Source organism: Nannospalax galili, unplaced genomic scaffold, assembly GCF_000622305.1.
Source record: "Nannospalax galili isolate Female #2095 unplaced genomic scaffold, S.galili_v1.0 scaffold895, whole genome shotgun sequence".
In the NCBI taxonomy this organism is placed as follows: domain Eukaryota; kingdom Metazoa; phylum Chordata; class Mammalia; order Rodentia; family Spalacidae; genus Nannospalax; species Nannospalax galili.
The window spans coordinates 732,441-757,950 of record NW_008336435.1 but is presented as its reverse complement, the minus strand read 5'-3'; the positions used below and the strand labels follow the sequence as shown (position 1 = coordinate 757,950).

At 36.4% G+C, this 25,510-nt stretch overlaps 1 protein-coding gene across 1 annotated transcript in view; it reads right to left on the bottom strand.

Moving 5' to 3' along the window:
- The window catches only part of Cwc22 (CWC22 spliceosome associated protein homolog), a 72,105-nt gene that overhangs the window by 15,372 nt on the left and 31,223 nt on the right, over positions 1–25,510 (bottom strand). The window contains exons 12-17 of the mRNA XM_029562550.1: positions 23,825–23,932; positions 22,535–22,616; positions 8,413–8,473; positions 4,114–4,191; positions 3,364–3,516; positions 1,184–1,311 (exon numbers count right to left, since the gene is read on the bottom strand). Of these exons, the coding sequence (XP_029418410.1) occupies positions 1,184–1,311; positions 3,364–3,516; positions 4,114–4,191; positions 8,413–8,473; positions 22,535–22,616; positions 23,825–23,932 (610 nt within the window). The remainder of the gene's footprint in view (positions 1–1,183; positions 1,312–3,363; positions 3,517–4,113; positions 4,192–8,412; positions 8,474–22,534; positions 22,617–23,824; positions 23,933–25,510) is intronic.

Below are 25,510 nucleotides of genomic sequence, written 5' to 3'. Positions count from 1 at the left end.
CAGGGTCTCCCTATAGCCCCAGCTGTCCTGGAACTCACTATGTGGACCAGGCTGTCCTCAAACTCACAAAGATCCACCTGCCTCTGCCTTCCAAGTGCTGGGATTAAAGGTGTGCACCACCATGCCTGGCTACACGGCTAGATTTATTTATTACATCTGAGTGGGGAGGGTTGGGTATGGAGTCAAGAGGACAACTTGTGGGAGCTAGTTTTTTCTTTCCACTGTGTGGTCTCAGAGATCCAAACCAGGTCATCAGTCTTGGTGACAAGCACCTTTACCTTCTGAGCCAACGCACCAGCCTCTACACTTGATGTCTATAGTTATGCAATACAGATTAAGAAAACTTTTCATATGCACACTAAGAATATGTAAATATGTATATACATGTAGACACATATACACATGCATATATGCATAAACATGTATTCTGTATGTATGCAGAAAATCTGTTCGTAGGCATATGCCTACATACCTAGCTGTGTACAAAGCACTGGGAAGGCCAGGAAGTAAGCAACAAGCATTTCACAGGGATGGGTGAAATGCAGGAAGGCCAAGTAAGCATTTGAAAGATCAGGAAGTGGGGCGCTACTCAGGGAGACAGAGGTACGGAAGCATGAAAAGGCAGACACTGCCGCAAGCTTGGCGCTACTGAGGTGGCCAGAGTACAGTATCATGAGAAAAGTAGACAAACTGGATAGAGAGAACCCAGAGGCACCCTGAAGACACTAGTGCAGGCCTCTGGTGAACCTTCACAACACAGATACAAGGCTGAAGGGGAGATGGTGACTAAGAAGAGTAAGAAGGAAGTAGCTGCCTCAATGAGCATGTTTTAAAAGAGGCAGGGACATGAAGGGGGGAGGACTGAGAGACCCCTGGATTAAACAGGTGGTCACTGTGAAATCTTAGAGGACAGCATTAGGAGAACGAAGAAGCTCTCTAAGTGACAACGAGCAATTCACACAACAGGCTCACAAGACAGGTGAGGTGGGGATTCTTTAACAGTAATGGAATAAAGCTCTGAAAGCTGCATGTTGTCCAATAACCTCGTGGCAGGACATTCAGAATACACTATCTAAAGTCCTATGTGCTTAACTTGTTTTCATAATGAGGAGTATATTTGTATCTGCTAAAGTGGGGAGAAACTCCTAAGGACAGTAAGACTGAAATGTGTTAGTTAACTTACTCATCCTTTAATCTTGCATTGAGTTTAGGAAGACCCATGTATTCACATAGTTCCTGGAAAAATATTTTGACAAAAATTCTACTAGACGATGTAGTAGTTTCTTCACTCAGTTTTATACATTCAAGAACCTGAAAGTTAAAGGGGAAAAAAAGCCCGAATTTCATTTTGGTTTCTAAAAGACAGGACAAAGTAACCCATAAATATGTTACCTCTCAAAATTACAATTCACTTTCATCTTTAGGCAGAATCTCCAAGTATCTTCTTCCTTTACGCTGACATGTATTATTTCTTGGCTTCTCTATATTAATTTTCAAATGTTAAGATGTTACAGAAATAGATTTCATTCTCCTTCTGCGGAAAGTGCTTTTTATAGCAAAGAAGATATCCTGTCTTGCGAACGTAACACAAAGTAAAGACTGTTCCCAGACATCGCTCATCAGAACATGGAGTGGATGAGGGCTGTGGGCAATGCCACTGAGATTACCAGGTTACACCTCTTTTTATCACATATGCACGTGAAAAAAGTAAAGACTGACAGAAATGATGACATCTCCTGAAAATGAAGACTGGCTTAGAAGCTGACTCATGAAGATAGTTTTTTCTAAAAATATTTTATCATTTTAATTTCATGTGTATAAATGTATTGCCAGCATGTATGTGAGTAAACTGTGTCATGCAATGCTACAGAGGTCAGAAGAGGGCATCGGATTCCCCTGGAACTGGAGTTAAGGACACTTCATAGCCACCATGTGGGTGCTGGGACTCAAACCCAGGTCCTCTGCAAGAGCAGTCCAGTGCGCTTAACTGATGAGCCATCTCTCTAGCCCCATGAAGATAGATTTTAGAGCAAAATGTTTAGAAAAGTAATCTCCAGCTGTTATGCATTATGTATTCTGGAAGCCTATGTTAGTCAATTGTTTAAACCTTGATTTCATTTTCTAAAACAGAGGAAATGAAGAAGCGAAAGGTTACTATGATTAGGTTGCTGGGTTAGCTGACAAATGCCCTTTTAACATAGCTGGATTTACTTAGTACTTAAGTACTACAAAAATCACCCCATGTTCATAAGACCAGTGGTGTTGCCTCATTCTGCCATTAGTTCATGCTGTTTTACAATATGAGTCTCTTTCTTTTGGCATGTGATTTTTCTTTATTAAAATTCTAGCAACTTTGCTTTTCTTATAGTCAATGACTTTTTATGTGATATTATCTCCATTGATATAGCTTACATTTTTTTTTTTTTTACATCAACTTTCCAGAGAACAAGGACCATGCAAATCATTCTATTGCCCACCACCTTTCTTGTGTCTGGACACACATGTGGTAGCTAAATAAGAGTGTTTGAATGAATTGTACAAAAGATACAAGCTCAATGTTCAATGTAATGTACATTTCCCCATTAAGAATGTCTTTCTTCTTGGGGCTGGAGAGATGGCTTAGTGGTTAAGAACACTGGTTGTTCTTGCAGAAGACCTGGGTTCGAATCCCAGAACCCACATGGCAGCTAGCAACTGTCCATAACTCCAGTCCCAAGGGAGTTGACAGCGCCTTCTGACCTCTATGGGCATTGCACGACACAGGTGCACTTATACCTACATGCAAGCAATACACACATACACATAAAATAAAAATAAATAAAATTTTTTTTTAAAAAAGAATGTCTTTCTTTATCCTAAATATGAGCACAGTATCCCCTTCCTATTGCTTACCCAATGAGATATAAAGTTTACTTAACACAACCCCTAGGATAATCCTGTCCCTCGAGTCCCAATAGGAGGAACCATGAAAAGTTAATCTTTAAAGAAATATGGAAATTCTGAGCCACCAAAATAGGGGAACACATATCTCTCTTTGTTATATGAGGATAGACAAATGTGTATAAGCACAAACATGAAAATACATATTTTCCCTGAAAATACTCCTAGTCATCACTACTGAAAAGCATTATGGCTTGAACTGTTTGATGACCCAAGAGAGTACTAAGACTTGTATATTATTTAACTTAGCCTTTTATTTAAAGACATAAAAACAGAGACAAAGACAGCAGTTACAGTAAGAGTGTACTACACATTTCATTTTAATTCATATTTCCTAATAGGATAAGATGGCCAAGTCATGATAATACGTATTTGAAAATAACAGATTAGGAAGGAAGAGTAAATGTTGATCCAATTACTTACACTCCAGGGAAGTGAATCAGTGTATAAAAGATGAGCGAACATCTTAGCAACATTCCTCAATTTGTTTGTTTCTAAGCGATGGATGGTATCATACTGTTCTTTGAATATACCTTCAAATGATTCCATGTATTCTTTTTTCAGCATACAAAATCGCTAGCAAATAAAAAACTGAAAGTTAATACTAGTAAAAACTGAATGCCAATACAACTGAGCTTACTAATTCTAAACTTACTAAACTAAATAAAATACTTTATGGACCTTCAAAAAAAAAATCACTAAATCTTTCTGTGCTATAAAAAAAAGTTAGATTTGTTTCTATCTGGATTTATATGCTAAAACAAAACTATACAGTCTCAGTTGATCCTAGACATACACATTTGATGTATTTCTGCTTTGTGAATAGTTTGGAGTAAAAAAAATGTTTTAGACCATGCTTATCCCGTGTTGCCTAAATGTATTCCTGACTTTAGTAATTGCTTTGAGGTTCTGAAGAAAATATTTAGTTGTCTTGCATTGGGAAATTGTTATACAGTAAGTATAATTTCAGAGAGTTGTGGAAGAATGATATACAAAGTTAAAGTACTGCAAAACTGTGGGGCAAAGGAGAAAACTGAAGGGCATAAGAAATCTGAAGGAGAAAACACTCTGCTTCAGAAAGAGATGGTGTTACATCAGAGCAGACCAGGACACAAAGCAGAATCATTAATTCACTTTTTAAATCCTGACATGAGAAACAAGGCTGGAACTCACCCCAGCTAACAAGCCAAAAAATTTCTCATAAGTCCTTTGTTGGGCACAGCAATCAAGTATCATATTGCAGAGTTCTTTCTATTTGGAAAGAAAAATTGCATTAATGGCTCAGAACACAATGGATATTATATGTTATATGACAATTTCCAAAACAAAAGTAACTATTTTCAAACTCTGACTTAAAAATCTTGAAAACCTAGTAAAATTATGTTTTTTAAAATAATCAATGCCAAGTTTACCATATTTTAAAAGCCCTTAGTCTCGATGATATAATCTATAGCTATTTATACTAATTTGATTAAATATAAAATTCTAAATTAATAAATATAAATCATTTCTTAATCTAGTATGTGAAAAACGTCAGAGACACTGAAAATATTATCTTAAAAGAAATCTTTTAAGTATAGACTTATCAACATAATACCTAAAAATTTAGGTTTAAACTCAATTGTTAAAGAATATACTTAACTAGTATTGAGAAAACAAAACATACATGTTTACAAAAGCATAAATGAGTACAACTTCAATTTTCAACTTAAATGGGCCTACAGTCGACAAAGAAAAAAACTGTAATAAAGAACAGAAATTGGTCTGTAGCTCAATTTTCTAGTCTTAAAAGAAATGTCATATATACAGACCTACCTACAGAACCTACAGACAGATAAACTAATCCCAGAGTTGCTGGAGTACACTGTCCAATCAGCTATTCAGCTGCTTTGAAAAACCTCTCTGTGAAATTGTTTAAAACTAATGAATAAATCCCTGATCAGAAAATATCATTATCACAAATGATTTACATCTAATTAATTAGGGATTTTAATTAACAAGTATGATTTAGTAATTCCTGAATTAATCCTAATGGAATATACACTGATTATAGCAATTTCACACAGGAGTAACTCAGCCAACATTGTGAACAGAGACAAAATGAAATGAAAAGAGGAAGAAATTTCATTTTTAGACCACCAAAATGTAAAGACCTTTTTCTATATATTATTTCTTTTCCTTTCTTCTTCTTCTTTTTTTTTTTTTTAAAGCAGTAACTAGAATATATTTGGTTCTTTAAATAGAAAGCAGGTTTATGAAAATTAAATGTGGGGGTTGGAGATGGCTTAGCGGTTAAGAACACTGGCTGCTCTTGCAGAGGACCCACATTCAGTTCCTGTCACCCACATGGTGGCTAACAATTGTCCATAACTCCAGTTCCAGAAGATCCAACACCCTCTTCTGTACTCTGTGGGTTATGTGTGCATGGGTATATGTACACACATGCAGGCAAAACACTTATACACATAAAGTATGAATAAATAAAATGTATATTCCTTCAGTTAAATTTTAGCTATAAATTTTCAATTAACTATTTTGAAATTTTGTCATAGTTACTGAGGTGTAATCTAAGTAAACTGTGAGCATTTAAATTTACTGCATACCTCTAGGTTAGCAAGATGACTTACACAGAGCAGAGATGCTCAGGACAAGGATTAGAAGGGAACCTGGAAAAGCACAGAATTGTGCATCCAACGTAGTAGCTTTCTACAAGCGGCTAAATTACTTAAAAGTTGTAATTTTGGTTTCTTAGTCATGATAGCCATGTTTTGTGTACTCAAAAGTCAGACAAGTCCAAGGGCTGCTGCCCTGAATAGAGCAGAATATATAACAGTTCCATCGAGAACAGTGCTGCTCTAGAGTGATGGTCTACTCAGAGGCCGCACTTTAAATATTTAATTTATTTTCATTATTATTATTTTATGTATGAGTGTACTGCTTGCATATAGGTAGGTGCACCTGTGTCATGCAATGCACGCAGAGATCAGAAGACAGCATCAGATCCCCTGGAACTGGAGTTACGGACAGTTGTTAGCTGCTATGTGGGTGCAGGAGTTTGAACCCAGGTCCTCCATAAGAGCAGCCAGGGTTCTTAACTGCTGAGTCATATATCCAGTCCAGAGGCCTCACTTTAAAACACTGGAATACCTTCAGACATTATCATATTCCTAGCTTAAAGAAAAGCTCTCACAAGTTAACCCAATTAAGTAAAATATTCATAAATGTGTTAAATTCTGGAAAAGTATATGTTGTCAAAATTTCACAACATACTGAAAATGTATAATAAGGTTTTCTTAAATATGCTGTCATATCAACCTGATATATTAAAATTCACTTTCAATTTTTCCTGCCAGCATCATGTTTTATAATATAGTAATCATTCTAAACAATAAAACACCAATGGTATTGCTAATTGACAGCACTACTTAGAGAATAAATTATTTTCTTCCCTAAACTAAATGCAATTTTAAGAGTTATCCTCAGGCTGGAGAAATGGCTCAGCAGTTAAGAACACTGACTGTTCTTGCAGAAGACTTGGGTTCGAATCCCAGCACCCACATGGCTGCTAACAACTGTCTGTAACTTCAGTTCCAGGGAATCCGACAAACCTCTCTGACTTCCGAGGGCACTGCGCGACACAGGTGCGCTTACCTACATGCAGGCAATATACACATATACATAAAATAAAAATAATAAAATAAAATTAAAAAACAGGGTGTAAATAAAATATTTTAAAAAGTTATTCTCTATGGCTTATAATAATTATTTTAAAATTTCTATTTAATGGCAGAGCATTAGGAGTCTGCTGAGTATGTAATAATAGATGAATTAAGATACTTTCAAATATTATCAAAATATGTTGAGGTTAATTCTAGAACAGCTACCCTCTGGATTAGTATTAGTAAAATTTACAATGATTTAATTATATTCCATAAATGCAACAAGATCATACAGTAATTCATTTCCTTCTACAGATGACACATCAAGTTCTATCAGAATACAAACAGGAATAGTCAATAGAATGTGGACTAAACAAACTAACATTATTATTATTTTTTATACAATTTCCTATGATGGCATTTCAATACTGAATGTATATGATAGAACAAGGACTGGCGATTTTTTTCTTTAAAGACAAACAGTAAATATTTTATGGGTTAGGGCCAATATAATATCTGCTAAAGCTATTTATTCTGCTAATGTGGTGTCAAGCAATCAGGAAGGAAAAAAAAAAAAAATCAATAAACGAGCATGGTTTTACTCCAATAAAGCTTTACTCACAGAAAGTAGGTCTGGGTTACAATTTACCAGTCCCTGTAGCTGATCATGTTTGAAGACTTAGGACAAAGAATTTACATTTAATTGTAATATAGCTTAGAATATCATGAGATAAACAAGGTAAAAATTGAACAATCCCAGGGCTGGAGAGATGGCTCAGTGGTTAAGAACACTGGCTATTGTTGCAGAAGACCCAGGTTCGAATCCCAGCACCCACATGGCAGCTAACAACTGTCCGTAACTCAAGTTCCAGGGGATCCGATGCCCTTTTCTGACCTCCACAGGCATTACATAACACAGGAGCACTTACATGCAGGCTCCTGTGACAGCATGAAGACAGCACGCATAAAAGTAATAAATAAAAGATATAAAAATAAATAAATAACAAAACAACAACAAAAAGAAACTGAACAATCCATTGGCACCTAGGCACTTATTCCTGTATCTGTGCAGGGTCAGTTATACGTAAAGCAAGATATGAAAAGAAAAAAAAAAAAATCCACCAAAGCCTTGGCTCAGAGTCCATAAATCCAAGATGGGCAGAAAGCAGTGAATGCATGACAACTAGGAAAAAAAAAAAGTGATTATTTATTCATTTTGGTGTTTATTACCCTTAGCATTAGGATTCTGAGACTTTGAGGTACACTAATTATAAGACAATGGTCCCACTAGACTAAGTGATCTTAGGTTTGTGGATTACTAAATCCCTGTCTATTTTGCTGTGCACATGTTCAATTCCTTTTTTCATGCATGAATTAGCCAATGGAACAATAACACCAATCTTTCTTTATACAACTACAGCAATGTAACCATATGTGTTGTGATCTTCATTAACTCCTACCAAAAGAATCTTTAGTGTATAAAGACAAAGGAAGAGATAAAAATATATGTTGAACAAATTTCCTGCTGTATCTATGTCATAATTTGCTTCATAGGTAATCACTCAGAAATTCTATGCAAAAGATGGTGTTTCAGAGACGATTCTTCTAGTATACCATTCAAGAAGATGTAATTTACTAGAGAAAATATGAACGACCTCCGGGGGCCTAAGCCTTGAGTTTAATAAAATTACAGAAAACCTACATTAAAAACGAAGATCATTTTATAGTTAAGTTGCAAAACCTATTAAACTCCCTAAACATTAATCAATATATACTTTCTAACAGGAAAAAAAAAAAAAAGGAATTGACATACTGTTTGACTCTCAGGAAATTCCATTTTCAGCAGCTTGTGAGCACATTCCTCAAAATCTAAACTATGGAGACAAGATAGTCACAATAGGTTAAAAGCCTGAAGCAACAAACTACAATGCTCTTTTACATACAAAAATATTACTTTACTAATGTTTTGGGTAATTTTTTAACTAATACATGTGACAACATGAAGAACCTCAGATTATGCTAAAGGGCCAGACACAAATGGCCATCTGTGATCCAATTATAATCCCAGATTCTGAACAGGCTGATTCATGGACATGAAATGAAGCTGAAGGGAGCAGAATGACTGTGGATGGGAATAGGGTTTATTCTGGTTTTCTTCTGAGACAGTGTCTCCCTATAGCCTCAGCTGGAATGGAACTTGCTATATAGGCCAAGCTGGCCTGGAACTCACAGATCTGCCTGCCTCTGCCTCCCAACTGCTGGGATTAAAGGGGTGTGCCACCACGCCTGGCTGGAATGGGGTTTATTCTCGAGTAATGGAAATACTCTGGAGTTAGTGGTATTGTTTAGACAACTCTGTGAACATACTAAAGCAATTCATCACAGGTAAGAAAGGAAGAATTTTATAATGTATGAAGGAAAAAGTCCTTGCTTTTAAAGGGCAATTTTTATTTTTATTTATAACCTTTTTAAACTTTATTATTTAATAATTTATTGAGAATTTCATACAGGCATATAATCATATAAGGTGTTTTGATCAAATCCATGCCCACTCCCTCCCCTCCAACTCCTCCCATATCTCCCCATCACTTTTTTCTGATAACTTCATGTTCTCTTTCTTCTTTTTGCTACTCTAACATTCCCCCTTCTAAAGAGGTAACCCTAAAATCTTTTAAGGAGTAGATAAGAGCTCCCGAATACTTTCAACATTTTTGGCCTTTGGAATAGAGTACGTTGCTAAGAGGCCCAAGGACATTTTGACTTTTAGCCAAGAAACTGGCTATGTTTGGGGTCTTTTTATACTAACTGCCTAGCCAATTCCTACTTCCTATTCTTATCACACCATCCTCTGAAGAGGTTACCCAAATTGTGGACAGGGAATTGGGATGCAGACCGCTCTTGCTTCTTCCATGCTGGACAGGGACACAGGGTGAGGCAACTGGGGTACCCTTTCAGTGGGTCTATCTAAAAGACTCCCAAAATGCATAACTCTCATCTGTAGGGGGAAAAGAAAGTCCTTGACTGGTGAACAGGAGATGTGAAGGAGAAGCAAAGGTAAGAGTAATTAGCATTACAAGTTCTAGATGGGAACTAGAAAAAAGTTAGAACAGGACAAATTTCAAATGTTCATATGAGAGTCCACTGGAATTTCTTGACGAGAGCTTCCTGAGTTTGAGGCCAATTTGGACTTCTTAGCAAGTTCCAGGCTGGCGTAGGCTACACTGAGATCCTGTCTCAAAAACTGAAACTGGGTGTGGTGGTTCAGACCTTTAATCCCAGCACTCAAGAGGAAGAGAGACAGGTAGATCTCTGTGAGTTCCAGGCTAGCCAGGACTACATAGTGAGAGTCTGTCTCAAACCAAAACAAAACAAACATCAAACAACAAAAACAGCATTGAAGGATCAGTATATGAGGAATTCATTTACTATTCTAAACCGATAATCCAGTATTAAGGAAGAAATCAAAACATACTAAATCTAGGGAACTAGGTCCCAGTAATTCCCTATGTGTGAAAGTCAGCTGTTTTCATCTGTATTTATTTGTTCAGTAAGTTTAAACAAGACCCACATTCAGAAGTTTAGATAAAACAACAGATAGAATGCTTAACAATGAAGACAAATATAGTTAAAGCTTTAGAACTTTTTTACCTTTTTTAATTTTGTTTCAGACACAATCTCCTGCAGCCCAGGCTGTCCTCAAACACCCTATGCAGCACAGCCTCATCTTCCTGTCTTAACAACCCAAGTGCTGTGACTGAAGGCATGCACCACATCCAGCACATTAAAATTTTTAATCAACTAAAAATTTTAAGATCTAATTTTCATTTACCAGTCACAAATACACACCTAACTAAATTAGTAACCTCTGATTTTTGGTAGGGTACTATCTTGATTTGAGTTCATACATCACTAACATTTCAGAAAGTTAGCAAAAACTGACTCAATTCTCTTGTTTAAGAGAGGAGAAAAACAGAGACTCAGAGGTGTCCGTGAAACACAATCCTGGACAAAGTTCCAGAAATTAAGAATTTAACACAGGAATACTTATACTTTCCAACTAAGTGGAAAAGCTATAGTGAATATTTCATTTGAAAAATAGTTTCTTGCCCACAGCTTCCTGGAACCAACAGCTTGCCTGGGTAAGTTTGGCTGTGCCCACTGCTCCTTGACTCCCCCAGCCTCATTCACCCTCCCAGCTCCCCCACCCTATCTCTCCTCTTAGCAGGGGAACTGGCCTGTCACTTCTCATGGACTGACCTCTTAGCCCAGAATCCCCATTGCTTCTTGATCCTTTGCGCCCAGACCAACCCAATTCTTCCCTCTAGTCCCCAGGAGCCCTCGGGACTCTCCTCGCCACCACCCCTTCCTTAACATCTCTGGAGGCCAGCATCTTTAATGGGCTCTGCTCCTAGGCCAGCCTAACCCTCGAATTCCTGAGACCAGCATCTTTCTTGGAGGGATCCAGACCTTGGGAAGAGGACTGAGAGCATCTGATCCTCATCCAACTTGGGCCTCTGTGGGAACTCCTGAGAAGCAAGACAAAAGCAATTTGGCCACTTCAACACAAAAATCAAAAGAGAGAAGCTGAAGCCTAGACCTACAGGCTTTTCATGCCCAACAAGTAAACCACAAAGGCACATAAAGTTTACAAAGAGAAGTAGATCTAAACTCAACAAAGGAAGACTTGAGTCTCATACAAGAACCAGAATCTCTAGAAGAACTCCAAATGTCAAAGTCAGAGAAAAAATAATAACATGAAACATCAAAATAATATATCCCCACTAGGTACCATCAGTCCTATAGAGGAGTGCAATGAGAACCCCCTAGAGATAACACAGGACATGGAATTCAAAAGAATAATTATAAACATGATAAAAGAGAATTTAAGGAACACAAAAAGAAATCAAAGAACTTAAGGAAGATAGGGATAAACTTCTGAATGAATTAACAAAAGAGCTAGAAATATTGAAGAATACTCAGGCCGAAATGAAGACAGAAGTGAAACACTCAGTAAACCAATTAGAAATGACAGGAGAAAGCCTCACCAAGGATGAATGAAATGGAAAACAGAATATCAACACTGGAAGATAAAGTGGATGAATTACACCACTCAAGCAAAGAGCATGAAAACTTTGAGAAAACACAAGAACAGAATATGCAAGAATTTTGTGGCACCATAAAAAGACCAAACTTACAAATAATAGGCATACAGGAAGGAGAAGAATCTCAGGATAATGGAATGGACCAGATCTTCAACAGGACTATATAAGAAAATTTCCCAAAATTAAAGAAAGACATGCCCTTACAAATACAAGAATCATATAGAACACCAAATAGGACGAGAAAAGAAACGCTCCATGGCACATCATACTAAAAACACTAAATGTATAGAACAAAGAGAGAATACTGAAAACTGCAAAACAAAAACAATAAGTCACATATAAAGGAAAACCCATAAGAATTACAGATAATTTTCAGTCCAAATTATGAAAGCCAGAAGAGGCTGGGCCAAAGTATTCCCAGTTCTAAATGACCACAGATGTCAACCCAGATTACTTTACCCAGCCAAAATGTCTATTACAGTCGAAGAGGAAAGAAAAATTTTCCATGACATAAACAGACTGAAAGAATTCATGTCTACAAAACCAGCCTTTCAGAGAGTTCTTGAAGCAATACAAAGAACTGAAGAAAGGAACGATTATACCCAAGGGGTTACGAACAGAAACTTAATGAAGGTATAACTATGGAAATGTACAGCTACACCAACAATGTGAACAGAAATAAAAATGACAGGAATTGATATACATCTTTCATTAATAACTTTAAAATCAATGGACTGAACTCCCCAGTCAAAAGACACAGACTAGTTGAATGAATTAAGAAACAAAACCCATCTTTTTGCTGTCTCTAAGAAAATCATCTCACTTTCAAGGACAGGTACTACCTTAAGGTGAAAGGAGAGAAAAAAATATACCAGGCAAATAGTATTAAGAAAAAGCAGGCATTGCAATTCTAATATCTGACAAAATAGACTTTAAACTAAAACTAATCAAAAGAGATAAAGATGGCCACTTGATTCTCATCAAAAGAACAACTGACCAAGATGATACTACAATCATGAACATATATTCATCAAACTCTGGAGCACCCAAATTCATAAAATCAGTACTACAGGATTTTAAGACCCAGATTATTCCCAACTCATTAATAGTGGGGGACTTCAATATCCCATTGTCTCCATTAGATAGGTCAACAGGACAGAGAGTTAACAGAGAGACACTGGAATTAATGCCATACATCAGATGGGCCTAACAGACATCTACCAAATAAGACCAAAGAATATACTTACTATTCAGCACCCCATGGAACCTTCTCCAAAACTGACCATACACCGGGGCACAAAACAAACCTCAACAAATACAAAAAGATTGAAATAATTTCACGCATTCTATCAGACCACAATGAAATAAATCTTACAATCAACACTGGAAGAAATCCTAGTAACCACAGGCACACGGAGATTAAACAACACACTCCTGAATGATGAATGGGTAAAAGGAGAAATTAACAAAGAAATAAAAGTGTTCCTGGAACTAAATGAAAAGGGCAATACAACACAACAAAACCTCTGGGACACGTTGAAAGCAGTCCTTAGAGGGAAGTTTATAGCTCTAAGTGCCAACATTAAAAAATCAGAAAAAACACAAATAAATGACTTAACATTACAGCTCAAGGCACTTGAAAAGCAACAGCAAATGAAACCCAAACCCAGCAGACAAGAAGAAATCACAAAAATCAAGAGCAGAAATTAACAAAACAGAAACAAAGAAAACAATACAAAGAATCAATGAATCCAATAACTGATTCTTTGAAAAGATAACCAAGATTGACCAACTGCTAGCCCAGTTAACAAAAAGAAACAAAGAGAACTTCCAAATCAACAAAATCAGAGATGAAAAGGGAAACATCACAACAGACACCAAAAAGATCCAGAACATTATAAAAAAAAAAACTTTAAAAACCTGTATGTCACTAAATTTGAAAACCTAAAAGAAATGGATCTAAAAGTCTGGGAACTACCAAAATTAAACCAAAAGAGATCAATAGCTTAAACAGACCCACAAAACATAAGGAAATTGAAACAGTAATTGAAAACCTCCCTGCTAAAAAAAAAGGCTAGGAGATGGATTTAAAGGAGAATTCTACCAGACATTTAAATATCTACATCCAATACTACATAATTTATTCAAAAAAATAGAAATGGAGGGAGAACTTCCAAATTCCTTCTATGAAGCCAGCAACACTCTAATACCAAAGCCAGGAAAAGATACAACCAAAAAAGAAAACTATAGACCCATATCCTTAATGAACATAGATGCAAAAATTCTCAACAAGATACTTGCAAACTGCATACAGAGACATATATCCAAAACATCATCCACCATGATCAATTCGGCTTTATCCACAGATGCAGGGATGGTTCAATATATATGTCAATAAACATCATAAACCATATAAATGGGCTCAAAGATAAGAACCACATGGTCATCTCAATAGATGCAGAGAAGGCCTTTGAAAAAATTCAACATACATTTATGTTCAAAGTCCTACAGGGAATTAGACTGGAGGGAACATACCTCAACATAATTAAAGCCATATACAACAAACCCACAGCCACTATCATTAGAAATGGAGAAAAACTGGATGCACTCCCATTAAAATCAGGAACCAGACAAGGCCGTCCATATCTCTACTCCTCCTTAACACAGAGCTTGAAACTCTTCCAAGAGCAATAAAACGAGAGAAGGAAATTAAAAGAGTAATAATTGGAAAAGAAGAGATCAAATTATCCCTTTTTGCGGATGATATATTATACCTAAAAGATGCCAAAAATTCCACCAGAAAACTCAGAAATGATTAACATGTTCAGTAAAGTGGCTGGTTACAAAATTAATCTACATATGTCTATAGCCTTTCTATATACCAATAACAAGCAATCAGAGAAAGAGTAAATGGAAACACTCCCTTTCACAACAGGTGCCAAAAAAATAAAGTGTCTTGGAATAAATCTGACCAAAGACATTAAAAGACCTCTATAATGAAAATTTTAAATCTTTAAAGAAAGAGATTAAGGAAGACATCAGAAGATGGAAGGACCTCCCAAGCTCATGGATTGGAAGAATTAGTATTGTGAAAATGACCATCCTACCAAAAGCCATTTATAGATTCAAAGCAATGCCAATCAAAATCCCCAAGACATTCTTCACAGAGTTGTAAAAAACCATCCTAAGATTTATATGGAAGCGCAAAAGACCTCCGATAGCCAAAGCAACCCTGAGCACTAAGAGCAATGTTGGGGGGATTACTATACCAGGCTTTATATTACAGAGCTATAGTCATAAAAACAACATGGTACTGGCACAAAAATAGACCTGTAGATCAATGAAACAAAAGTGAAAACCCAAATATGAGTGCATGCAATTTCAGCCACCTGATGTTTGACAAAGGGGCCAAGAACTGGAGGAAAGACAGCATGTTCAGCAAATGTTGCTGGCAAAACTGATCTCCACCTATAGAAGAATGAAACTAAACCCCTATCTTTCACCTAGCACAAAAGACAACTCCAAATGGACCAAAGACCTCAATGTGAAGCCTGAAACTCTGAAATTGTTAGAAGAAAACATTGGCAATAACCTACAAGATATAGGTTTAGGAAAGGATTTTCTAAACCAGACATCAACTGCTCAGAAAACAAGGGCAAGAATCAACAAATGAGACCTCATTAAACTAAAAAGCTTCTGTACATCAAGAAAAGCAACCAAGGAAGTGAAGAGAAAACCCACAGAATGGTAGAAAATCTTCACCAGCAACACATCTGAAAGAGGTTTAACATCCAGAATATATAATGAATTCATAAAGCAAAGAATCAAGAAAGTAACCCAATTAAAAGATGGGCTAAGGACCTGAACAGAGAGTTCTCAAAAGAAGAAATAAAGATGGCTAAGAAGGATCTTAAAAGGTATTCAACATCATTAGTAATTAGGGAAATGCAAAATAAAACCACTTTAAATTTCATCTTACCCCAGTCAGACTGGCTAAGATCAAGAGAACAAATGATACCAAATGTTGGAGAGGATGTGGGCAAAGGGGAACACTCATCCACTGCTGATGGGGCTGCAAACTGGTTCAACCCCTATGGAAAGCAGTGTGGAGAACACTTAAAAATCTGAAAATGAACCTACCATTTGACCCAGTTATACTGCTCCTTGGCACATACCCGAAGAACTCATCCTATTGCAGAGACAGTTGTACATCCATGTTTGTTGCTGCTCTTTTCACAATAGCAAAGAGATGGAAGCAACCTAAGTGTCCCTAAACTGAAGAGTCAATAATGTAAATATGGTTCATTTACACGATAGTTTTACTCAGCAATAAAGAAAGATGAAATCATGAAATTTTCAGGTAAATGGATGGAATTAGAAACTGCTATACTAAATGAAGTAACACAGACTCAAGAAAAAAAAAAAAAAAAGACGTATGTTCTCCCTCATATGTGGATCCTAGTATGAAATCCTGATAAGTGAGTATGTATCCAGACATCACTACAGGAACCAGGATAATGAAAAGGAACCAGGGAGGTAATGAAAAGAAAGAATCTGAAAGAACAGTAGGAAACAGGCATTAATAAGGGAAATATGGATAAAATTGGGGTTATTTTAAGGGGGGGAGGGAAGGTTATACAGGAACCTTGGGGATAAAGGGAGAGAAGGAGCTTAAGAGAGGTAGAATCATAGATCAAGGAATGGGGAAAATGGGGGCACTTTAAATGAGGAAACCAAGGTGGAAGGGTTAGACAATGTGAGCAATAAATACTGCCTAGCTAGTTTTTAAAAACCAGAGGGAACCATAGTAATTGAACAACCTACTGAGAAATTATACAAACAACTAGCTCAAGGAATATAATACATGTCTTGGCAAGGTTTATCTGAGAACGTCTGGTCTTTGCCCAAGCTTTATCTACATGGCACATGGTAACTAAAGGTACCAGACTGGTAGAACTAACTTTCTTGGATGTCTAACAGCTATACTTTGAGGCCTATACTAATTTGGTTGGAGGGACATAAAGGACAGTTTTTACTCCTTGCTCTCCTATGTTGACTAAGTTCCAGGGGACTGTGAACATCTCTCAAAATGTCTGCAACTGTGGTGCATCACTTGTCCTCTTGATAAAGGAGGCCACGGAGACCCCACCAGATGGACTTGAACCAGTGTCCAGTCTACAAAGAGGAGGGTCAACACAGAGGAAACATTTTCTCCATGCTTCTAAGTGAAGCCAGCCATGGTTGAGCAGGACCTTTGACTTATCTTCACATAGGTGGAACTGGTGAAAGAAAGGAGCCAGGGGCTCCTCCCAAGCCCATGTGACCCCTCAGGAACAGATCCTCAAACGATCTTATCTGGGCCAACTGTATGGTCTTAAACAGCCCAAAGGAAAGTATAACCAAAGATTAAAGGGATCAATATAATTCTTTAATTAAGAGTCCATGTGCATAGCTTAAAGTTACATAACAAGAAACAATGACAGACAGTAGATACCTTCCTTTGAGTTGCTGGCCAGGGTGGCCCAAGAGACTCCCAGACAGTAACCCAGCATAGAACTGGGAAGATGAACAGCAGACCCCAATCTTATCTAAAGGAATATTGGCAACTGATTGTTGCTAGATGAGGAACAGCTGATCTTCCTAAAACAAGGAAGTTTCCATAAGCTGACTAGATTCAGGGGATGGACAAGCACTGGAGAACAGCTGGGGGTGCTGACAACATAGTGGACAATAACAGGGATTACACAGTATATGGACTCCAGTGCTGGGGTTGGGGGGGGGAACGATGGGAGGGTCTCATTTGGGATGTGGATATACAGATGAATAAGATTATTTGGGAAGAATAGTAGAGGTGAAACACATTACGACTGAAATCTACCCAATGATTTTATATCCATGCTCAGGTGGATCTCAGAAAGTAACTGACTGTGACTAGTAATCAGATACATAGAGATTAGAGACGCATGTGCAAACAACTAAGTGTTAGTATCATTAAAAATGAGATTTTCTGTATGAAACAGTATATTTTAAAATGAAATGGAGATCTTTGTTTTAAAGTTAAAACCTCATTCAATTTTATATCTTATAATATTGTATAACACACTGTGAACCTAAAAATTTACAGCCAATATTGCTCTGGAAATTGTTACTAAATATGTTAAGGCTGTAATGAAATGCTTCTTTTAATGATGTGGTTATTAAATAAATAATTTAAAAAGAAAGAAAAATAGTTTCTTGAAATGTGCATATATATTTAGGAAAGGCAGGAAAAATCGTAATTAAAACAGGTCCAGTATCTTTCACTTACACTAAAATCTCCACAAGGAAGAGCACATGACAGCCAATCACAATGGAACTGCACCTACCTCACCAGGTGCCACAATCTTTACATGTTTTTCTAACACTACTACTTATTGCTGCTGCAAATCAAGAGGTAAAGATGGTGCAGGAGCCCTGTGCCGTTTGGTGCTTACTCAATACTTTCACAGGTATCTTAGTTTATGCACAAACAATGGACTTCCACATGTTATAAAAAATATAAAATCAGCAAATGATTCAAATAACCTATAAGGAAAAAAGCATGCTTTTACAGTGTCCATACAGATGAATTTAAACTATCGTCAACATACTGAAGAGAATTAGCAAATTCAACATGAACTTGAGGAACTGATGTATTTGGATCTTCTGTAGAAAGTCCAAAGTATCATAATCACTACCCAATGTAATGTAATGACTATGAAGACAGCATCACAGTTCATCTGTATTTCTAGCATCTATTAATTATTGGGTTTCATAAGCACAACTGAGAAGCAATACAAGATGGTACAAGGCAAAGAATGAACAGAAAACTAAAACAAACTCTTCCAGATAGCAGCCTTTCTAACAGGCAACACTGAAGCACATCTAACACTGACAAATTTCAATATTATAACAATACCAAGTAAGTGAAGATATTGTACTTTCTACTTTTATTAAGTACCAGGGAAAGGGCTGTATGAATCTATTTTCTTTATGCTTTATTTTAAAGTATATGATGGTTCCTTATAACCAAGATTGTTTTGAAGTTGCATTAATTATAAGTATTACATGAATTAAAGCTGCTCAATATTCTAAGTACCTTATGTTGTTAAATCAAATGATTTCCAATTTTAATACAAATTGATAAAATAACTGAAGTATGGTAATAAAAATACATTACTTAATTACAGTCTCCTTGATATAATGCCAGTTTTCAAGTAGTATTTAAGAATGATTTTGTCAACGTGTTCAATTTAAGAAACTAAATTGCACCACGTTGTAGTCCATCTCTGTCTGAGGCCACAACTCCAAAAATGCAAAATCAGACCAGAACAATGTTTAGAAACAATAACAAATAGGAATGCTTTATTGTCAATAGCAAAACCAGGGCTGAAGAGATGGCTCAGTGGTTAAGCACACTGGCTGCTCTTGCAGAGGACCTGGGTTCAACTGCCAGCACCCACATGGTGGCTAACAACTGTCCATAACTCCAGTTTCAGGAGAATCTGATGCTCTCTTCTGACCTCCATGGGCATTACACACGTGGGTGCACTTACATACATGCATGCAATATACTCATACACATAAAATTAAAAATAAAGTAGCAAAACCAATGTGTACTTTTGTTTTTTATAAGTAAATAGGTAATTTAAGGAATTCTAACAGTAGCATTACAGAAGAGTATTGGCAAGATTAGTAAAAATTAAAAATTGCAATATCCACATAGTTCAGTTGTCAAACTTACTTCTGTTGACAAGATTTCCCAAAGTAAAGGGTTGGGAGGTATAGCTCAATGGTAGAGCACTTGCATAGCAGTACTATAAAAATCCAAAGATTTCTCAAAGTGACTGCATAAAATGCCCTCACTGCCACCTGACTTAAGTCACTTCATTCCATCTAGCCTGGAGGTTATAAAGACTTAGAAAATGCAAAGTATTGGAGGAAAGAAAGACACTTAAAACCATCTGTTATCTACCCTTCTTTTTAAGATAAACACTGCTGATATGTGATGCCCTATTTCTAGAGTTGACTTGCCTACTTTTAGAAGATACAAGCACAGTGCTGCATAGTCTATATATTTTCTCTAAGCTGTCATTATATCAGAGCATTTGCTCACACTGAAAAAACTCACAATCAATTTAACTTTCAATGGGGGCAGAACCTGGGTATTTTGAGCACGTATCTTGGGCAGTAATCACCCCCATTTGTTTCTCTTGTTTTTGCAATGAACAATTATTATATAATTTTGTATGAATATTTACTTATTTAGTAGTTACAATAATACTCCAAAAGATGGGGCAGATGAAATGTGTCATAATAATTTTTACAACTGAATATACTCTGGATAAATGACTTTTACCTAACCTTGCAACCAAAACGTTAATCTTCTTAGCTGTTTATAATGTAAATAAGCTCACTGAATTATGTGTTCCTCTTGTGACCTGGGCATTTGACCTTAATCCCTCATGGCCCCTCTTGCCCTTCAACCAAAATAATATGTGAATGTGCCTATGCATGCTTTACATCTATAAGCTCTCATTGCAAATGGTGAGAGAAACTGTAGTTGTGTCTGTGGTATTCTAGGTCTAGATCAAAGGGCAAAATTCTTCTTTGATAAGGGTCTGATTTTTTCATGCTGGGTACACTTTTTAATAAAAAATGAGCAAAGCCCTTGACCAAGATTACAGTTTGGAGGAAAAAAATCTGAAGAACAGGTCTCAGCAGTTTGGGTCTGCTCTTGGAGTTAAAGTGGATGCTGAGAGTCAGACTGTTCTTTATTAATGCAGTAATGCGGCATAAATGCTGCATGGATGGTAAGCCCCTGACTCATGTTTCCAAAAGGCTTTCCACAGTTTATCCACCAATAATCTTTCAGTGTATCTAACAAAATTAAAGATTCAGTACCATTGCTTAAAAAAAAAAAATCCAGCCATTTCTGCTATTTTGGTGACCAATAATAGCACTTACTTGTCTAGACATTTGATGGCTAACATTGTTTATGAGATCTTATTTCCTATGACTCTCCCATCTAAACCCTTCAAATTCTTTGCCTTTCTTCTAACATTTGTATAGATTTTCTAAGTACAGTAATCACTGTCATATATAACTGAGAAGAAAAGGGGGTAAGCAAGTGGGGCTGAGACTCTAAAAACACTGTTGTAGAAGGTAATAGCAGCTCTATTTGTGTCTTAGTGCTTTCATTTTTCAGTCATTTTTGTGATGTAGAGATTACCAAGGTCAAATTATACCAAGGTCAAATTAAAGAAGGGTTTCTTTTAAATAATTATTTAAAGAGCTCCACTGTAACTCTTCAAAGTTAATGTTGTCAGCAACATTAAAACAGAATCATCTTCTAAGCCTGACAAGTGTTGGATTTCTTAAAAAGGAGAAATGGAAGCCGGGCGTGGTGGCGCATGTCTTTAATCCCAGCACTCGGGAGGCAGAGGCAGGCGATCTCTGTGAGTTCAAGGCCGGCCTGGTCTACATAGTGAGTTCCAGGACGGCTGGGGCTACAGGGAGACCATGTCTCCAAAAAAAAAAGGAGAAATGGGCCAGGCATGGTGGCACACACCTTTGATCCCAGCACTCCTGATCTCGAACCCACGGATCTCTGTGTGTTCAAGGCCAGCCTGGTCTACATAGCAAGTTCCAGACCAGCTGGGGCTACAAGGAGACCCTGTCTCAAAACAAACAAGCAAAAAAACCACTAAAAATACTGACTTATAACAAAAATTCTCATCTTCAAGTTTACATGAAAAAAGTTTTTCACATGAAATGCAAAGAAATAGGCAGATGAACTAGAAAAATTCCTAACCAGCATTCTGCTGTTTAATACTCCTCTATTTGAAGGTGAATTTTAAGCTAAAGTTTACAGACAGAATGAAAACAAGATGACTCTTACTTATGAATCATTATTGCTATTACATCATACTTAATGGAAATATACAAAACCTAGCAAAGAACAAAACTGAGAAAACAGCCCTATTCCTGTGTGAAATGTAAACAGATGCACAAAATATTTAACGTTCATGTATTTCTCTTCAAACCAAACTCATAGCTTTCAAAGGAAATACCTTTATTTTCCTGACATTCTGGTAGTGCTTAATGCTACTTCAAAGGGTCTTTAAAACCTTCCTAATTCCTAAATCCAGTTGTATCCATTTGCTCCTGCATAGCAAACCAATACCTTAGAGTTACCACAGCCATGTTCCTAAGCTTGGAATCAGGATTAAAAATCAAGTTAGAAAAAGTAACCCTATGGCATGCTCCTATTTTGTGTTTGGTAACTGAAGACTCTTCCTGTTATAGTCTGCTTGGTTGCTTCCTCCTTTGGAAAAATCCGTCTCACTTTGAGTCCCACTTTGTTCATTAATATTTGTAGGAAAAATTTTATACTTTTATACTTAACACATCAAGAAAAATCAGAACCAGTTAGACTAGTTTAAATTCAAATAAAACACTAACTTTACCTAAAAAAAAAAAAAAAAGAAAGAAACACTGAATTTACTTTAACAAATACTGAAATAGCTTTTAATACAGAGTTAGTTATTTTCAAGGTTTATTTAGTGTTTAACCATAAGAAATAACAGAGCTAAAAAGAAAAAAACATTAAGTAAAGACAATTCATTTTCAAAGAAAAGAACAAATAGGTTGGGATCTATGAGCCTGGACATAGGACAGGGGTCGAGAGGTAAGCAAGTACTTTGAGAATGACAAAATGGTATCACCCATTTTCTCTTATCAGATTCTAATCCTACTTACCCATCTTTTATCCAAAAACAAGAACAAATGATCAACTGAGCTATCATGCCTTACCTTGACTGAATAGCAAGATATATTGTACGACGAAATGAGACCAGGTTAATTTCTGTTTTGTCATGAATAGTCACTTTTTGTCCTGAAAGAAATTAAACATAACACAAAAATACAAAAATAAGCATGATGAAAATGTATCTTTATACAGTGTGTTTCTACAAATCAAATTCAATAAAAGTAATAATGCTGTGTTCTACTGTGCAAAATAGCATTTGCAGAATTAAACACAGCTACTTTAAGTTTTCTGCCATATTTTGTTAGATCAAAGTCCAGAAACAAACTAAGAAAACTGTGTTACCAACTCACTTAAGACACCATAGAAGGCTCTACTTCATGCTGACGCTTCATAAAAGAGTGTAACTACAGTCATAAACAGTATTTTGATAAAGTAGATGAACTGCAGAGGCTGAAATTCAGTTTATGGTAAGCTGGGTATATCCGATGTGTAAAAACTTCCTTTATATAATGTAAGAAAACTTTTCTTATATGTAATTGTGTTTACTTGAATTTTCATAAATCCAGAGAAAACAAAGAAATTCTAAAGGAAAATTTAGAATATGGATAGTTAAATGGACTCAAAGGAAACACTGGAAAAAAATTAAATCTATTTTTTTTTTTGTAAATGTTCCAGAACACCTAAAATACATTATCCTAAAAGAGAATGACAGACTTTAATATTTTTAGATATGCAATTCATGACCAGGACGTATATGTTCTATTTACTGATCTTTAACCAAAGTAATGATCTGACCTTACTTTTCTGTACAATGATATAGTTAAAGCTGAGGGGGAAGAACATCATGCCTGCCTCTGCACAAACACAGCTTCTGGCTTCCCTACTCTATTTTGCCAAAATGAAGAGCAAATATGTAGTCATTCACATCTGTCACATCTTTGCCAGGGGTATATAAATCATGTGCACTCAACATGAATGGACCTGTTTATAGCTTACAGTACAATTAAAGGTCTAAAATACCAAATTAAGAGGGAGGAGGATCTCTGTGAGTTCAAGGTCAGCCTGGTCTACACAGTGATTTCCAGGACAGCTGGGGCTACAGGGAGACCCTGTCTCAAAAGGACCAAAAAAAAAAGATTTTCCTTATTTTGTTGTAGGTGCAGTCTTGTGACCTATATGATGTAGAGCCATACCCCTAGTCTTCACTTATTAGGCACCAATGGTTTTCTTCACAATCCCTCCCCAACAGATGGAGAAATGCTATTTTAGAGAATGACCTCAGAATTAATTTCCCAGAGTGTGTACAGTATTCTCTGAATAAGCTACACCTTTACCTTCGTCGTCTTCTTCGCCTTCCTCCTCTTCTTCGTCTTCATCCTCATCTTTACTACTTTCTGCATCCTGGTCTGTATTTGAATCACTGTCTCCTTCATCAAGAATTTCTACAAAGCAAAGTAAGTTTAAGAAAGAAGATTAATGAGCTAGATACATGTATCTCATCCTGAGAATATAATTCTCATTTCACTGAAATCCAGAGTTTTAACTGCTTACCTGCCAACAAAAATGATCACATAAACCTCAGGTTATTTGTCTAGGTGGTAAGAAAGCACTGAAAATGATTTGACTTTAAAGAGTTGTATGTATTACTCTTCTGCCAGATAAAAAGTGACCATGAAATGAGGGAATGAAAACAAAGGAAAGGTACATGATGGTTTTCTGACTAGGCAAGATGAGGAAAAAAATGAGAACCCAAAGTTAACATGGAAGTTCAAATGCTATTTTCAGAGAAAGAACCGTCTATGATGAAAAGCTAATGCTAGACACAGAAAACAAGACTGTAGGGTATGAATGAACCTGGAAACAATTCCCAAATTTATTGTTTGCTTTAAATAAAAAATTTTAAATTAAAATGTGTAATTGTCAGGGCCAGGTGTGATGGCTCTCACTTTTAATCCCAGCACTCTGGAGGCAGAGGCAGGCAGATCTTTGGTTTAGAGATCAAGGTCAGACTAGTCTACATAGGAAGTTACAGGTCAGCTGGAGCTACAGGAAGACCCTGTCTCAAAACAATAGCAACAACAAAAGTATAATTATTAAACTGAATATTATAATCAATCTAAAAGTTTTTATGTATAAAGCTAAAATAGAAGTTTAAAGGTCTCAGAGAAAATTGGTAAGAATCATTTTATTACTACTTCTTAAAAAACTTATATTCAGGTCTCAATGAATGTATGTAAGAGGTTACATAAGGCCAACTATTATGGTAATAGTACAAGTGACAAACACTACAATTATACCTTGTCCAATAGTACCCTGTTAATCTGATAAAAGATCCGACCAACACTATTATACTTTTAAGGAAAAAATTTTATTTACTATTTTTATTTTATGTGTATAAGTGTATTGCCTGCATGTATATAGATGCACCTGTGTTGTGCAATGTTCAAAGAGGTCAGAAAAAGGCAATGAATTCCTGTGGAACTGGAGTTACCAACAGTTGTTAGCCACCTTGTGGGTGCTGGGAACTGAACTCAGGTCCTCTACAAGAGTGGCCAGTGCTCTTGACTGCTGAGTCATCTCTCCTGAACACTATACTTCTGCATTTACTATGAACATCAAGAATTTACTAAAAAGTTTGGAAGGCAACTCACTTTTAGAAAATTCTAATTTTTAAAATATTTTATATAGCAACGTAAATCAGGAACCACATATTTAATGTTCGCAGAGAAGTTCATACCATAAGGGACAAACCATTTTATGAAACTGTGGAGCTGTTATTCAGCCCCTTATCTGATATACAAATTTTAAGAATACTTCTAACAACTGGGGCTGGAGAGATGGCTTAGAGGTTAAGAACACTGACTGTTCTTATGGAAGGCCAGGGTTCAAATCCCTGTACCCACATGGCAGCTAACAACTGTTTGTAACTCCAGTTCCAGGGGATCAGACAGTCTCTTCTGTCGTCTGTGGGCATTGCATGACAGAGGTGCACTTACCTACATGCAGGCAATACATGCATG